General features: G+C 35.6%; 3 protein-coding genes across 4 annotated transcripts in view; all 3 read right to left on the bottom strand.

The window, feature by feature from the left end:
- LOC115996726 (probable acyl-CoA dehydrogenase IBR3) overlaps positions 1-2,187 on the bottom strand; it is a 7,804-nt gene extending 5,617 nt beyond the window's left edge. Inside the window, exons 1-7 of the mRNA XM_031236102.1 lie at positions 1,957-2,187; positions 1,592-1,726; positions 1,372-1,512; positions 1,095-1,226; positions 677-862; positions 414-491; positions 169-288 (exon numbers count right to left, since the gene is read on the bottom strand). Coding sequence (XP_031091962.1) covers positions 169-288; positions 414-491; positions 677-862; positions 1,095-1,226; positions 1,372-1,512; positions 1,592-1,726; positions 1,957-2,091 — 927 coding nt within the window. The 5' untranslated portion in view covers positions 2,092-2,187. The remainder of the gene's footprint in view (positions 1-168; positions 289-413; positions 492-676; positions 863-1,094; positions 1,227-1,371; positions 1,513-1,591; positions 1,727-1,956) is intronic.
- A 509-nt stretch (positions 2,188-2,696) lies between these two features.
- Positions 2,697-6,103, bottom strand: LOC115996219 (probable acylpyruvase FAHD1, mitochondrial). The gene is made up of 7 exons (XM_031235370.1): positions 5,898-6,103; positions 5,659-5,824; positions 4,396-4,448; positions 4,154-4,216; positions 3,533-3,583; positions 3,328-3,445; positions 2,697-3,184 (listed from the first exon to the last, which is right to left on the bottom strand). The coding sequence occupies exons 1-7, from the start codon at positions 6,078-6,080 to the stop codon at positions 3,072-3,074; spliced, it is 747 nt and encodes a 248-aa protein (XP_031091230.1). The 5' UTR covers positions 6,081-6,103; the 3' UTR covers positions 2,697-3,071.
- Positions 6,104-8,723: 2,620 nt separating this feature from the next.
- LOC115996465 (Fanconi anemia group I protein homolog) lies at positions 8,724-15,058 on the bottom strand. Of its 2 annotated transcripts, none has more exons than XM_031235688.1 (13): positions 14,002-15,058; positions 13,584-13,665; positions 13,048-13,239; positions 12,793-12,857; positions 12,558-12,717; positions 12,000-12,245; positions 11,789-11,905; positions 11,453-11,641; positions 11,284-11,368; positions 10,148-11,073; positions 9,549-10,056; positions 9,270-9,460; positions 8,724-9,185 (listed from the first exon to the last, which is right to left on the bottom strand). In XM_031235688.1, exons 1-13 carry the CDS (start codon positions 15,045-15,047, stop codon positions 8,790-8,792), a joined length of 4,203 nt encoding a protein of 1,400 aa, XP_031091548.1. In that variant the 5' UTR covers positions 15,048-15,058; the 3' UTR covers positions 8,724-8,789. The 2 variants fall into 2 exon arrangements, with proteins under 2 accessions (XP_031091548.1, XP_031091549.1); XM_031235689.1 differs by having other exon boundaries at positions 11,284-11,365.
- Between the last annotated feature and the right edge of the window lie 269 nt (positions 15,059-15,327).

Genomic DNA, 15,327 nt, shown 5'->3' with positions numbered 1-15,327 from the left:
TTTTTGGGGGGGGGGAGGGGCGAGGGGGGAGGGGGAGGGATGCAGTGTATGTATTTTCTGTCATACCACCTTAAAATTGAAATGTGCTTCAATACGAAAAGCAATCAGCCAATCATAGTGGGTTGGGGAAAATTAAAAAAAAACTGTGATTATCAATATTGGACTTACAGCTGCTGAACAATAATCTGCCAGGAATTCCACTAGAGAAGGAATGCCTTCAGGGAAACTTTTAAGTTCAAAACCATCATTCTCTTCTAGATTCATTGATGCAATATTGACAATATAGTTCTGGCAAGGAAGATAATGCCATAAGCAACTTCAGAATGTTCCTCAATAGAATTTGCAATAATCTCATGAACTGAAAATCCTAATCAGAAGTATAAACTAAGCATATTGCAAATTGAAAGAAGTACCAAGCAGCTGTAAGCAACATCACACATCTGATTACCAAGAGTAGAAAGTTCCCAATCAAGAATCCCAATGACTTTGTCCTGACGTTCAGAAGAAAAGTCAGTCACATTTTTAGGCAAGCAAGATACAACTTAATACAACCATTCTAATAGCTAATTCACACATTATATTTCACTGAATAGAATGTGTGCAATTAAGTTTTTATCTGAGATCATATATTAATATTAGGGAAAATTTGAAATGCAAAAGCTTTCAAGAATTGCACCTCTATGGGATGGAACACAATATTATCAATTCGAAAGTCACCATGGACAAGACCTGCTGTTGCCCCAGAAGAATCTTCCAGGGGAATGTGCTTCTGCAACCAATCAGCCAGTTCCAACATTTTCTGATTTCTCTCAGACTTACCCTCACCAGTGGATAAAAGATACTGTTTGGCCCACCTCTCAACCTAAAGTAGGTTTAATAACTAATTAGCCAATCTGAGCATATAATCTGGAAATAACTTTACTCAAAACTTCATAGCAAATAGAGCAAAGGCAAACAACAAGGTACAACAAAACAACTTAATCAGAAGTGCCCAAAAGTAGGGGCAATTATTTGTTATCACAATTCACAAGTAAAATATTTGCAAAAGTTATATATTGAAAAATAAGAAAGCCTGTTAGCTAGAATTGGCACACCTGTCGCTTACAGTAGTTATTCCGCTTCCCATAATTGCCTAGACCAATAGCATCAACATCAACTGAATGAATTGAGGCCAAAGCTTGGGCAGTTGCATGATATATTGCCTTTCTTTGTTTAGGTGGTAGATCCTTATATCAAAAGATTAATGAAGCATTGGTCAAATACAATAAATTAACCTACAAATGGTATGACTATAATGTTATCCATGTGCTGAAGTTAAATCAATCATTGATAAGGAGGTCGAAAAAGTATATAGAGTTCAATAGTTCATACTGGGAGCTTGGGGTCAATAAAAATGCGCCCTTCCAAATACTCCATTATGTAAAATGGTGTTCCAATCACACTTGAGTCCGTACACAAACAGAAAACTTTAGGGACTGGCACCAGTGTACGACTACCTAATGCATGCAGGACCTGTGATGTTAAGCCATTAAGTTTCAAATAAAATAAAACAAAAAGAATGATATTCCTATTCTTTACAAGCACAAAGCACCTCATATTCTCTCTCAACAGCATGAGCAGATTGAAGCAGTTCACCAGGAGGTTTCTTTCTTAATACATATTTCTTCACTTTAGTTCCTGAATGGACCTCAACGAGAAATGTAGGATTTGATTGGCCATGCCCAAACTACGTCACAAATGAATACTACATTAGAACGCCCATGAAATTTGAAACACCCATGTAGTAACCAGTCTGTATTTTGTGGATTTTTAAAAATTGAAAACGGCAAGTAGGATATTTTCGTAATCAGTGATGGGCCAATCATAACACACAACCAAAAGTGGAAGAGCAATTAAATCCCTAAACTTGGTTGCTTAAGCAGTAATCGAGTTGCAGTTGAGCGCGAAGAAAAATACCTGAGAAACGGAGAATTGAGATGGAGAAGGAGGGAAGCCATCGACATGGGCAGAGGAGTAGCGGAGGAGGGCTTCTGTGTTAAAGCTCTGAGCCGGATCGACTTGGCCAACGAGATCGGAAGTTCGATATGCCATGTCTCGGATGAAAATGCAATCTTCGGAGTTCACAGCCGAAGTACAGAGATCAATAGTCGGATTAGTCGCCGCCCGATTTTTTTTTTTTTTTTTTTTAGTGTATTGGGAATTAAATATGTTATCTTTTAGTCCATAGTAAATATCACTACATTATTGTATCCGCCAAATATGGGAGAAAAGCAAATAGACAAAAAAGACCTCTCTAATTATTGTTATTATTTTAAATATTTTTTTGTTAGGAGAGAAAGTAAATTGTTATTCAAAGATGTCAAAAAACCTTAGACTACGGAATAATACAGCTTCTATGAGCTAAACTTTCTCAAGAATTCCATACTCTCTTATACATTTCTACACACCAAATACATTCAAGCTATTTTTACTATCAACTACGGAATACTACATTGTAATAGAATCAAATACTATAAATTTAATTAAAAATTCATATTTCACATCCAGTCACCCATTTGAATCAAACATCCCTAAAATTTATTTTAAAAAATGAATATGCATGTTAATTACTAATCCAATTTATCTAACTATGGGGTATTGTGGAGCTATTGGCATTTGAAACATTTTATACCAACCCAATAAAATGCGGCATATTATTTCAAAAAAAATACACAATTTACATATTGAATATTCACAATTTATATACTGAATATTCACAATTTACATATTAAATGTTTACAATTCAAATTTTGTGAATATTCAGTATGTAATTGACACGGGTTCACCAGGACCAAGTCCATGGTATAACCATTGAATAAATGCTTGGCCACATAATTTTACCCAATAAAATACCAAATCATCTTCAAATTACAACTGAATACTTGACCAGAGTTTTCACATGTCTGAATACAAACTGTTGTTTATTTTTTTGAAAACACAAACTGGTGTTTATAATTAAGGTAAAATAGAAAAAGTCTCAACACTTGCTGGAGACCATGCCGTATGCTTACCCCCTTAAATAATGCACCATATCAATGCGTCGCTCCCTGGCGTCTTCCAACGTTGAAGTGCACATCCAGGAGACCTGTTATCCCAGCTTCAACCTTTTGACCTACCTTTACGGGGCCAACACCTTCAGGGGTTCCTGTTGGAATTTATTTATAAAAAAAAAACATATTATTCAATTTGTAGGTCTTTTTCTTTTAACGAGGTTTTCATTTGTAGGTCTTTTTCATTTTGATAGAAAGTAGCTTTGCAAGTTTTCTCACTCAAGAAGCATGTTCATACCAGTCAAGATGACATCTCCCTCAGCAAGTGTCATAATACAACTTATGTAGCTAACTAGATATGGGATCTTGAATATCATATCCCTTGTAGAGCCTTTTTGCCGAATTTCTCCATCAACCTGCAAAGTAGCAGATAATGCAGCCATTACTTTTAATTAACATTTTTGGCATGATGGCATGATAGGCCTACAATGAACATTAAATACCTTCAGCCATAATTCTACATCATGAGGGTCTGGCACCAATGAACAAGGTAACTGCAGAAACCACAAACTGCCACATTTAAATAATAAATCACACATAAAAACTATATAATTGAAGGCACACAACACTAAGAATACATCAACACAGGAAATACCTAGAGCAGTAGCAGATATCTATATTTGCATTTAAAATATTAAGGATGAGACAACAGAAGAAAATGTCAAAAACGATGCGAATATCTTCCTCTGTTCATAGACCTATTCTTGCATGTTTATCAAAGATTCATCCCCTCTTAGGATATCCTTTCCACATTCATTAGGAATCATCCATCTTAGTAAGCAAGCAAGCATAAATAAATATAAAATCTCCAATAAATATGTCAGAAAGGAGGGAAAATATTTCTATTCAATATTTCCAAGTATTAAATTGTGAGAAAAAAAAAAAAGTAGTTAGTGGTGTACATTCTATAAATAATCCAATATTTGGGGCAATAAATAGTCCAGACAACTACAATGCCCTAATTTGCTAATCTAACAAGTAGCCAACTACAGACACGTGTGATTGAATCAGATCTTCAAAAAGAATTGAACATAGAACAATTTAAAAAAGGAGCCATTTCTTACAATAGAGCTGATTGGCGTGAAAGTGTCTTGACCTTTAGCTACAGTCCATGGCAGACCTGCAGACTGGAATAAGAAGCAGAAAATAACATATATAAACATTTCAAACTGACAATATTGCAAGAAGATCAAAAGCTTGTAGAAGAGCACAGAATAAAATTTCCCTAAACAAAGAAAATCAAACATTTAAAGGTGACATCATATATTAAAAGCTATTTAACAAGATGTAGGTAGCAAATCTGCACCTTTGCAGCAGATTGGATTTCCCTTGCAGTCATATCCAATGCAACAGCATAGCCTGAAAAACAGAATCTTCAACAAGTCAAATGGAATTCAGAACTGCAAGCCTGCACAACATTATTAATCTGATTCAGGAAACAAGAGAATGAGAGAAATGAACCTACACAACATATGAAGTTAAACAGTATGGAGTGCCAAAAAAAGGAGAAAATTTAGCAGTTCTAACTATGGAATAATAAAGAACAGCAATCTTCCACATTACAGTGCATTATCATGGCATAATGCATGAGAACTTTGCATACAAGTTTCAAACTCCCTGTTGATAAGGCCTACGAGTTAGCAGTGAAAGCCAAAGAGGAATCACTAGTTTCCATCAGGCCATGTCAGACAGTGGCGGAGCCACATTAGGGAGAGTGGTGTCAATTGACACCACTCAAATTCTTTAACTTATTACCTACATATATATATATATATATTGAGAAAGGTTAAAATTGACACCACTCAAATAGTCAAATATATATAATACTATAATAGGGGTCAACATATAAAAAAAAAAGTTATAATACTCCAAACATAATTTTAAAAAAATAAATAGAAACTAAGGATTGAGGAATAAAGTCCTATTTTTTTTTAAAATAGCATTTTCCTCTCTTATATTATCTCATATTACAATAGCAACTAGGTTCAAAAATTAGGAATACAACTCTTTACTTTAGAGTATCTTAATTTCTTCTGTAACATTATTAAATTTTATATTAGATTAAGAAGGTAGAAGTTCAAAGGTAAGAATTACTTCTTTAAAACTTTCTTTTTTAATTTTATCTTGAAGTTAGTATGATTATTGTATGAAATCTATGAAGAGCTAATTTCTAAAATCTAAATGCCAAATGGAATGCATTATGACTTCTAAAAAGAATTACGAAGACTTAGAAATACTTATAATGGTGCTCTTAGAGAAATTCAAACCAAAAGTAGTATTTATTTAGACTATCGTTTATAGACTAAGTATTTAGACTATCAATTTTACAAAATTGCAAACATTTATGCCAATTATAATCAATCCCTCTTATATTATCTTGCACTCATATATTTTCAATTATCAAATTAAATAAACAAATTCAACATCTAACATCTTTTATATAATCTTGGAAGTAATTATTTAAAAATAAAATTTGGGTATTATCTCATGTGAAAAACTAGTTACAAAGCAAAGCTGAAATTCAAGGATAGAAAATTTAGAAAATGTTAAAAACTTTAAGCTACAATACCTCCAATATAATCCATGGCACTACCGGGGGTGACATCCCTAGCTCTTTGGCCGATCACCACCGCCAGCTCTACCTCGTGATGCAGCGTTTCCAAGGGTTGTGGAATCTCGATCGTACCTCCATTTTGCAAATACGACGTAGTCGGTTTCAGAAACAACACAGGCTCCTACAAGTAAACACAAGACGTATATCAAATGCACACTCCACACATATAGAAGAAAGGGGGGGAGATAGAGGACTTTGGGGACGGAGTTGCCGAGTTCTTTGGCGTGAGCGGCGAAGTTGCGGCCGACACCGATGATTTTAGTGCCAACGGTGAGCAGCTTCTGACACGCAGACGCAGCTGTTGCCATCTTCCTACTTGACGTTCGTGCCAAGACTAAGTTACAAATCGGCGTTGTTCTGTACATATGCGCATACATTTGATTTGAGTTGTGTGCGCTCCCACGAATCTGGGATGAGTTTGAAGGAACTGTCTCGCACTCAAAGATTTGCAACAGGCCGCCCATAAGCCACAAATGGACCCATACCTTGGGCCCAAAACTATTATTAATACCAAATTCGCTATAACTAAGCCCAATCACCGTAAACAAATAGAAATATGTAGAAAAAAAATACTCCGTATTAATTTGGCACTTAGGGTGTGTTTGGTAACCTGTAAAATGACTTCTGGAAAATGTTTTCCGAGTTTTCTGTGTTTGGCAATGTCTGGAAAATGTGGTCAACGGAAAATGTTTTCCGTTGACCAAGGAAAATCAGTTCATTTTTCCGGAAAATGACTTACGGAGTTTTTTTCCATAAGTCATTTTATGAAATCGCCAGAATAGCTGTTTTGCATGTTTTCAACCAAAACCAAGCCATATCATCATGACCATGGACCAAGGAGGTGGGGAAACCGCCGAAAACCTTTGCTACATTTTTTTTTTATTTTTTTTTAAATTTTTTTAATTTTTAATTTTTTTATAAATTCTATTTTTTATTAAATACCATTATTTTAATAACTATTATAATTTTTTATATTTTAAATAAAACAATTACAATGTTTAATTATGCAATTCTATCCATTTTCCAGAAAATGAACCAAACACACAAAGACAGTTTTCCATAATACATCCAAACACTGGAAATGAAACTGTTTTCCGGAAAATGATTCATTTTCCAGAAAATATTTTCCAAAAGTCATTTTCCTTCTTTCCAAACGGACCCTTAAGCTATTATTGAGACGTGACCAAGGTTCGCTATACGACGTGAATATAATTCCAATGAGTATGAACACGGAGTGAGGTCTGCATTACTGTATTACTAGTATTTTCGCCCGTGCGATGCACGGAATGGATTTGTTATAATAATATATTAAAAATATTTGGATTGATATATAATTATTTAAATTAGAACATCAAATATTATATAGTGCAATTGAAGATATGTTTTGGATCATTTATGTTTTTTGATGTTATCATTGCTTGAGTTTGAGCAAACAATTGCTCAAATTAATAGCTAATGTGTAGATCTACGCATGCGGTGATGTAACTTTGGAGATTTTATATATCATTATTTAGGATTTTTATAAATTGGGCTAATGTACTTGTTCTCTAGCAACTCAGTTATAGAAATCCATTGTTATCTTAAACATATGTTTTTTGTCTAGATATATAGCAATTTTGTCATATTATAAGAAAAGAAAAAGAAAACATGTGTTAATTAGTGTATTTTTTAGTTTTTCCTTCCTTTACAGTTTCCTTAAGAAAACATGAGTTAATTAATCCATCTGTTAAGCATTTAATTATTCCAGTCAAACTAAGAAGAATTGAAACTCAAATAAATATTGTTTGTGCTAAATCAAAAAACAAAATAACCAAGGCTATCATGCCTTGGGTTCAATCTTAGGCTTTTTCAAACTCTTTGAAGATGATAAACAATTCATGTTTATTCTCTTCAAAGACAGTTATTATACTTCAAAATTACAATCTTGCGAAGAACATCCACCAGCAGCCTATTGATTTCGAACAAAAATCCCTTCATATCTTTCCGATACTTCCGATGATCACAAGTGAGTGCAGTCCAAAGTAATCTAGTCTGAAGCAGTCTGCCCGCTATTTCCACTGGGAACAGATGATATCCCTTCTTCTATGCGCTGCAAAAAATAATTATGCAGCCAATCCAGTGCTTGGAGAAATGCAGCGGCTGATGTGTTAACAACTATCAAACCCTGTGACTCAAATGAACAAAGGTAATCCTGAATGATTTTTAAGTTGTTCCTTAGCTTATCTTTGTCCTGGACTGTATATTTGTCTCCATTTGCCTAAATCAAACACACAATATACAATATTTGTACCAATAATCCAAACATACAATACACATACAAATATTACATAAGTCATAAGTCAAATAACAATTATTCACAAGTACTATAGAAATTATTTTTGAGGGATTTTAGAAAGATGGTGCACATAAACACTTACGAAAATGATTATTTTTGGGGTAAAAGTATTTTGGTGAACATGAATACTTACCCAAGAAATCAAAATTCACTGCGCACACTCGAAACACTCATAGTTGATAATCCTTGTTTGCTAGTTCTTTTCTTCCTTTTGGCGAGAAAAGAGAAAAAACTATAGGGAAGGATGGAGAATTTTTTTGCAATAATGGAAGAAGATGGGAGAATATATATTCGGATTAAGATGTTATGGAAAGGAGTGAATAATGATTACTAATGAAGAGGATATAATGGGATTATGATAAAATTAGGGATAGAAATGTGTAGTATTGTAAGATATTTATTTATATAATAACTATTTCCATATGAATGTATGTAACTGTTAATTTCATAATTACATATAGATATAATAGGATAATATTATATTTATATATACATATATAATATAATATGATTGGCATTCATAATTTTTGTATCTAAATAATTATCATAATTACTAATAACCTATTATAACCAATTATAATTAATATTATTCTATTATTAATATTATTCTATAATAATAATATTTAATATTATTAATATTAATATTATTATAATAATTACTATATTACTAAAATACCCCTACGTTTGGGCGGGAAAATTCTGGAGGAGGATAATACTTTTATATATAGTATAGATTATTAGTATTCCTAGCCTATGCTGCTGCATCTGCATCTTCATCTGAGTCCTCCACTATCCTGGTTTTGGATCTCTTGGCCTTGTAAAGAGCAGCTTCTTCCTCCTCCTCTTCTTCCTCCTCCGCAGCTTCTTCATCATCTTCATTTTCTTCAACGGATGATGATTCCCTCTTCTCACCAACAACTGCAGCATTATTATCATTACTACTATCTGCAGCAGGCTCCAGTAGTATTTTGAAATCCCTGCAAGTGCTACGCTTTGCATGCCTCAGCAAATTCAATTTGCTTGCCTTGCTAAGCTGGATAAGGTATTTTTCGTAATCTTCTATCTGATAGATCAACTCCGGGATGCATCTGTTTTCCCTTTTTATCTTGTTCACCATTCCTCTACCCCCCGCACCCTCTTGTTGTTTCTTCAAAAAAAAAAAAAAAAAAACCATCATCAACACCTACTTTACATACAAACACACAGTGTACTGTACTGTTTCTTTCTTTACCTTTTGCATATTTGCTACAAAATTGTATAGAGGAGCTGTTAGCTGCCTGCAAGTTGCTTCTACCAGCTTCTGGTACTTGAGGCTGGGTAAGAGTTGCTTGCAGCCTTTCGATGCAACTTGGAGCTTTGATATTCGAGCTAAATTCTTGTAAAACCTTGCTGCCAATCTCAACAACTGTTCTGCCTGGGGATCTGTCAATTCTCCAGTGTTAATAACTTCTAGTCTAGTATTATTATATATAAAAATGATAAAATTTAACAGCTTCAGCCTTCGGCTTACCCTTGAGGTTCATCAATACAAAAAAGGATGCCACCTTTACAACACCTTCTGCTCTTGAATATAGACTTTCTTCCATAACCAATTCTGAAGCCTTTTCACAACGTTGATGACTACAACTAGGGCCTTTGTGATATGAACAAGAGCTTGCCTTCAACTTCATGCTGCTCATCCATTCAATGTCGCCAATACTTGATTCAAGAAATTGCAGTATTGTTGAAGCAATAGCAGCACTAGTAGATTTGTTTATAATAGAATAAGTGTCTGATGTCTCTTCTGGATCACAATCCTCTTTCCCTACAACTTTTAACACCTCTGCAGCCATGTCTTGGGCAATAATCAAGTCATTCGGTGGTGAGCTTAAAGACAAAGCAAGGTTGATAACACTTTTGGCAACCTTGGGATTTGTTACATTTCTGGTTTTACAGATGCACCTTGCCAAATTGCCAACAACATCCCTCCCTTCTTCACCCAATTTACTGCCAATTAAACTTACTATATCTGACACTACCTGAAAATTTGGATAGATAGATATGGAATAAATCAGGTAAATAATCACACTGTACACTAAAGCTTTACTGATTAATTACTACTCGACTTACCTCAACTTCCCGGAACAAAGAATGTGCAAGTAGCTCATTTAGCAAGACCCATATACTCTTTCTAATGAATACCTCATCACTCCTCATGTTGTGATCAAGGAGCCCATTAGCCTGTTCATACTCATTATCTGATCCATCACTTCTTGCTTCAGAGATGGACACCAGATCATCCATTAAATCCAAATATCCAGGGCCACACAGATTTATTTTTATCAATTCTTTCAAGCACACTAGTAAAGAGTAGATATGTTCCTTCTTGTAATCAGTATCTTTTCTACCACTGGCATCCTTCTTGTTAACTTTGTTAGATTTTGATGCTGACAAGAGAAACCAAACCATCTTTAGCAGTGGCTGTCCCAACTGTTTGATATCACCGTAGATCAACACCTTTAGTGGATTCTCTTTTGCCATACAACTGTAAGATTTCAACTGGCGCCAACAAATATCTAACACAAAAGGAAAAATGTTGGCACATGGAGCTGAAGCCTTTCCAGAGGATAACTGGCTACGGTCCTGGGAGGCCAAATTGCTGTCAATGCCAACAGACTTCCATGATTCTTGTGCAGTATGCAATAGCTGACATATGGCTGAGGTTGCCAATAAAGGAATTCTTTCCTCAGACAATATAGTGCTACTTAAATCAATCCTTTCGGAGGCATCATTCGCAGTAAGGCGTTGGGAGCCTCTTTTCACACCACCACTCTGCTTAGCAATATTCACATTTTCCCCCAACCACTCATGAATGCTAACAAACTCAAACAATTCTTTCTCCAAATCTATCTTTTTTGCATCAGTTGCTTTTCCAAACTCAGTGATAATGATATTCAGCATTACTTCAATGATCCCAGACCAAATCAAAGAATAGCATCTGTGTTTTTCTTCTCCTGGAGGTGCAGACCCAGCATCCATACTTTTACCCAGTAAGCCTGATTTTAACATGGAAAAATGTCATCAAGAATTAGTTCTTGCGTATATCGACTTATCTTAGCACAGTATTGTTTAAAAGAGGAAACAAAACTTCAAAAATTAGAACTCATTGATATGCTTGCAAATGGAATCTGCCCCCCTACTATAGCTACTTAGCAAGAAACACAGTAACAGGAATTAAATCGTGATATAATTAAGTCTGTATAGACCTTCCAAGTCTCCCTTTCTCAGAAACTTTCGGATCTTTGATAATGAATTGGATAATGACTCAGCAGACCATGTTCTTCCAGCCTGCTGAAATTTGAGATAGAGCAAAACAAATATGTGACCATGAACACAATGTACCGATGGAGATCATTAAATTAAAATTAATACTACCTCGTTCTCTTGTGTTAGAGAGAAGCCAAAGGAAGTCCATGAATCTGAAGAATTGTCAGTTTTTCCATGCTGCTGAAGAAGAAGAATCCAAGAAATGCAAGAAAGAAGGCAATCCAGTGGCTCTTCAATATAAATTTTCCCACTCTCAGATTTAACACATTGACTGACACTCAGCTGAACCACAGCATCCTGACTAGTGAGAACACAATACATCAAGGCGGCCATCAAGAAAAAAGGAGCATTGGCCCAAGTTGTTTCCAGATAAAGTGTAGTTGGTTTAATTTTCAGCTCGGCAGTAAGCCAAAATAATGTACATACAATTTTATGCATAGTTACCTCTTTGTAAAACTGAAAGAAATGAGGCAATAGAAAATCAAGAACAGCCCCAACAGATAAAGGATCCACCAAAACAAGCTTTAGTAGTCCATAGTAAAGGATCTCCCTGACTTTTGCCTAAAAGAAAATAATTAACCTGAAGTTTCAATACTCCCAACTGACAGGAAACTGGTGATTCATGATATTGATTTAGGGAAATTAAAATCTAAACCTGCTGATAAAGGCATCTCTGCAGCAACCCATTGAGCTCCAAGAAAAGGACACATCCAGCTGCACAGAGATTTTCAGCCTGCTGGCTACAACTAGCTTGACTGCTTGATTCTTGTAAGGAAAATGTGTCATCTCTTTGAGATTGTTTTTCTCCCAATACCAAATCAAGAATGGAATGGATTGCTGCATAACGAACTGAATCCTCTCTTCTGAACATAGCTTTACGCAAGACCAGAATGATATAATCCTGTGCCATTGATAAGCTATCAGTAGCAAAAGATGAAAGAATGGTGACATAACTCTTCAGTATTACTCCCACTATCCCATATAAGTATTTACTGACCCTCCTTTCTTTCTGAAAATCAGCCTGACCAAATTCTAGAGTGACTTTATACTATCAATTCAGTTTCTGATAGTAACAATTAATGATTTAGAAGCTACAGAAAACTAATATAAGCCAAATCACGATGCTAAAGATAAAAATGAAAAACATTGGCATATTCTGTGAGACAGACAGAAAATTCATTTAATTGGTGCATGCAATTAAGAGTTTGAATACCTGGAGATCACGACTTTGTTTGATGAGAGGCAAAAGGGCAGTAACCAGATGAGAAGAGACCTTGCCATTCATGAATGTAAAATAATCCATTAATGCCTTTAGATGTGAAACATGTTCCAACATCGGATATGAATATCTCCGGATTAGACAACCAAGTAGTCTAAAAAAAAAAAAAATGAACACTATAATCAACAATGAGAAAATGTTAAGGAATTTAACTAACAATCACAATCACCTTACGATGGGAAGGCCTTGTTCAGGCTTCAATGAAAGAACTCGAAGTTTGCATTGCTCAATTATCTGCAACAAATCAACTAGTTCATAGCTCAATGATCTGGAAGGCATATCTAATTCTTTTTATCATCAATACACAACACAAGCACATATAAGTGGCCATTCTATGGGACAAGTATGTGAGAATGAAGAAATATTCCTTGAAGGAAAGCACAATTTAAGATGGTTCCCTATAAATGCGGATATCAATACCCACCTCATTTCTAGCCATATCATGAACTTCAAATAAACTTCTGAGCACCTGAGTACCTAGTTCCTCAGGACCTAAAATGCCATCTAACTTATCAAATTCTTTATGGCTTCCTTCTTCTACTCCTTCAAGCAGTAAAAATCCAAGTTGTACAATGCTTGGCACCACATGCTCTCTTCCAAGGTTGCTGTCATTAACCTGCAAAGAAGAAGAAAACAAGTGGTCTACTGTGATTCCAGACATAGAGTGAAAACTTAAAGAGAAACTGCTATTGAGTTTATCCGAATTAGTGAAAGCATGATGCAATTGGATGGCAAATGTTAAATCATAAAGACTTGAAGCTTCATCAGATATCACTACTGACAGTAATTTTTAAGCACTTTTCTTTCCTGATCAAGAAACCAAGGATCACTGCTTAAAAAGATAGGAAAATGTTCGGGCACATGTCATTGCAATCTGTTTTAAACCTTTCAAGTATTGGAGAAATATGCCAAGGAATGCATGACCAGATATATGCACAATAAAAAGCAAAGAGCATTTACAGTTCCTAGCAGTGCTTTCTCCATCATTCTGGCTGTCTTTAGATACTCTTCCTTTAAGTCACCTGATAGCCATTTGCAATCCCTGAAATATAAGCACAGATTACAATACAAGAATGTGGAATCAATCATATAATGAAAGAACACTTGTAAATCCAACTAGTATTGCCATTTCAACATAAGCTTAATGGTGGCATCAAGGTACCATCCATTCAATATGACTTCCACAATCCTGTTGTTAATACAAACATCTTTGACAGCTAAGATAAGAAGTTCACCTTCCATCAATTGTTAAAACTTCATAACATGTTTGCACAAGATCCATCTAAACATGAATTCCAGTTTACAAGAATAGTGTCTTCACTGGCTTAAACAGTATGGAGTATAAACAATTTAGGGGAACAAATGAAGTAACACTTACTGAGCAAAGCTTGAGTCTCTATAAGCAGCAAACAATGCTGTTTTAAGGACTCCAATCGTGCTCTCAGTGAACCTCCTAATCCTAGCAACTGACAACAAAACTGTAACAGCAAAATGGTTAAAAGCAGGACAATACGATCTGACAAGCCCCAAAATTTCTAGCCCCAATGAAGGGTCCTGCTTGACTGCAAAGTTGACATGAAGCAACACAGTCCCTTCTACTTGCCTCACTGTAGAGCCACCCTTTCCTGCCAAATTCTCCCCGAAATACATCACAATGCCTTCAATTACTTTCCTCTTCCCGAAACCTTTTGATGCTAAAACCAGCAATTGATAAACAAGCCCTGGCAAGTCCTGCAGCTCCACCTTCTCCATTCCACTAAACACTTTCTCCAAAAAGTTCTCCTTCTTAATTCTATCAAGAAAGGAAAAATCGCGCAGAATTTCCACCATTTTCACCAGAAAAGCATTACTCCAATTGAAATTAAGCATTCTATCTATTGCAGAATTAAAATAATCGATAGGTTTATCGATTTCTGTGGACGTTCTAATCAATTGAAGGCACTTGGAGAGAAGAATTAGAATGTGGGTATCTTCGGAATCCGTAATTTGATGGGTATAGCAGAGAATTGTGTCGAGAATAGAGCCCAAATCTGGAAACGAGACCGAGTCGAGGTGGGTGGTGAAGAGCTGGAGAGTGGAGAGGGAATGGCAGTCATGGGGAATTTTGTGGGAACAGAAAAGAGAGGTGTAGGAAAGGATGAGGGAGGATGTTAGAGATAGGAGAGAAGGATGGAGGTGGGTCAGGGAGAGAAGGGCGGAGGCATACTCAGCGACGGCTAATGATGAGTTAGGAGAGGCGGCGCGTGCGTGAAGGTAGGAGAGTAGCGTCTCGTGCGAAGCTTCGCTAAGGAGGAACTGAGGGAGGGGAGTAGAAGACTGGGGGTGGTATAGTTGGGCTAGCTGGATTATATCTGTATCCGTAAGCGGCGGCAGGGAGGTTGGTGGGTAGGAGGGGGAGGCGTTTCGAGTTGCGGTGGTTGTCATGATGCTTTTGGTCTGCTACGGTGGCTAGCGAAGAAGAAGAAAGGGTTTGGATTTTAAGTTGCGCATCGCATTGCGCGGGAAATAATTAAGCCCGCATTTTTTCTCTCAACATCCTTATTTAATTTTGAAAAAATATTATTTTGAGTCCCTTAGATTATAATACATGTATCAATTGGTCCTTGACTATTAAAATTTTTAAATTTGGTGTTTGATTATTTAATTTGTGTCACATTTAGTCCTTGATTATTAACATTTTCATATTAAATGCATGATTATTCAA

Source organism: Ipomoea triloba, chromosome 11 (genome assembly GCF_003576645.1).
Source record: "Ipomoea triloba cultivar NCNSP0323 chromosome 11, ASM357664v1".
NCBI lineage: Eukaryota > Viridiplantae > Streptophyta > Magnoliopsida > Solanales > Convolvulaceae > Ipomoea > Ipomoea triloba.
The sequence above is the reverse complement of the archived record's forward strand: the minus strand, read 5'-3'. Positions and strand labels throughout refer to the sequence as shown.

Excerpts from the sequence above, each read along its gene's own strand:
- LOC115996465 (XM_031235688.1), bottom strand. The coding sequence starts at position 15,047 with ATGACAACCACCGCAACTCGAAACGCCTCCCCCTCCTACCCACCAACC. Across the intron at positions 12,718-12,792 it reads CAAGGCCTTCCCATCGTAAG|ACTACTTGGTTGTCTAATCC; the intron begins GTGATTGTGATT and ends TTTTTTTTTTAG. Across the intron at positions 11,074-11,283 it reads GAGAAAGGGAGACTTGGAAG|GCTTACTGGGTAAAAGTATG; the intron begins GTCTATACAGAC and ends TGTTAAAATCAG.
- LOC115996219 (XM_031235370.1), bottom strand. The coding sequence starts at position 6,080 with ATGTATGCGCATATGTACAGAACAACGCCGATTTGTAACTTAGTCTTG. Across the intron at positions 3,446-3,532 it reads ATGTAGAATTATGGCTGAAG|GTTGATGGAGAAATTCGGCA; the intron begins GTATTTAATGTT and ends GCTACTTTGCAG. Across the intron at positions 3,185-3,327 it reads GGGAGATGTCATCTTGACTG|GAACCCCTGAAGGTGTTGGC; the intron begins GTATGAACATGC and ends AAATTCCAACAG.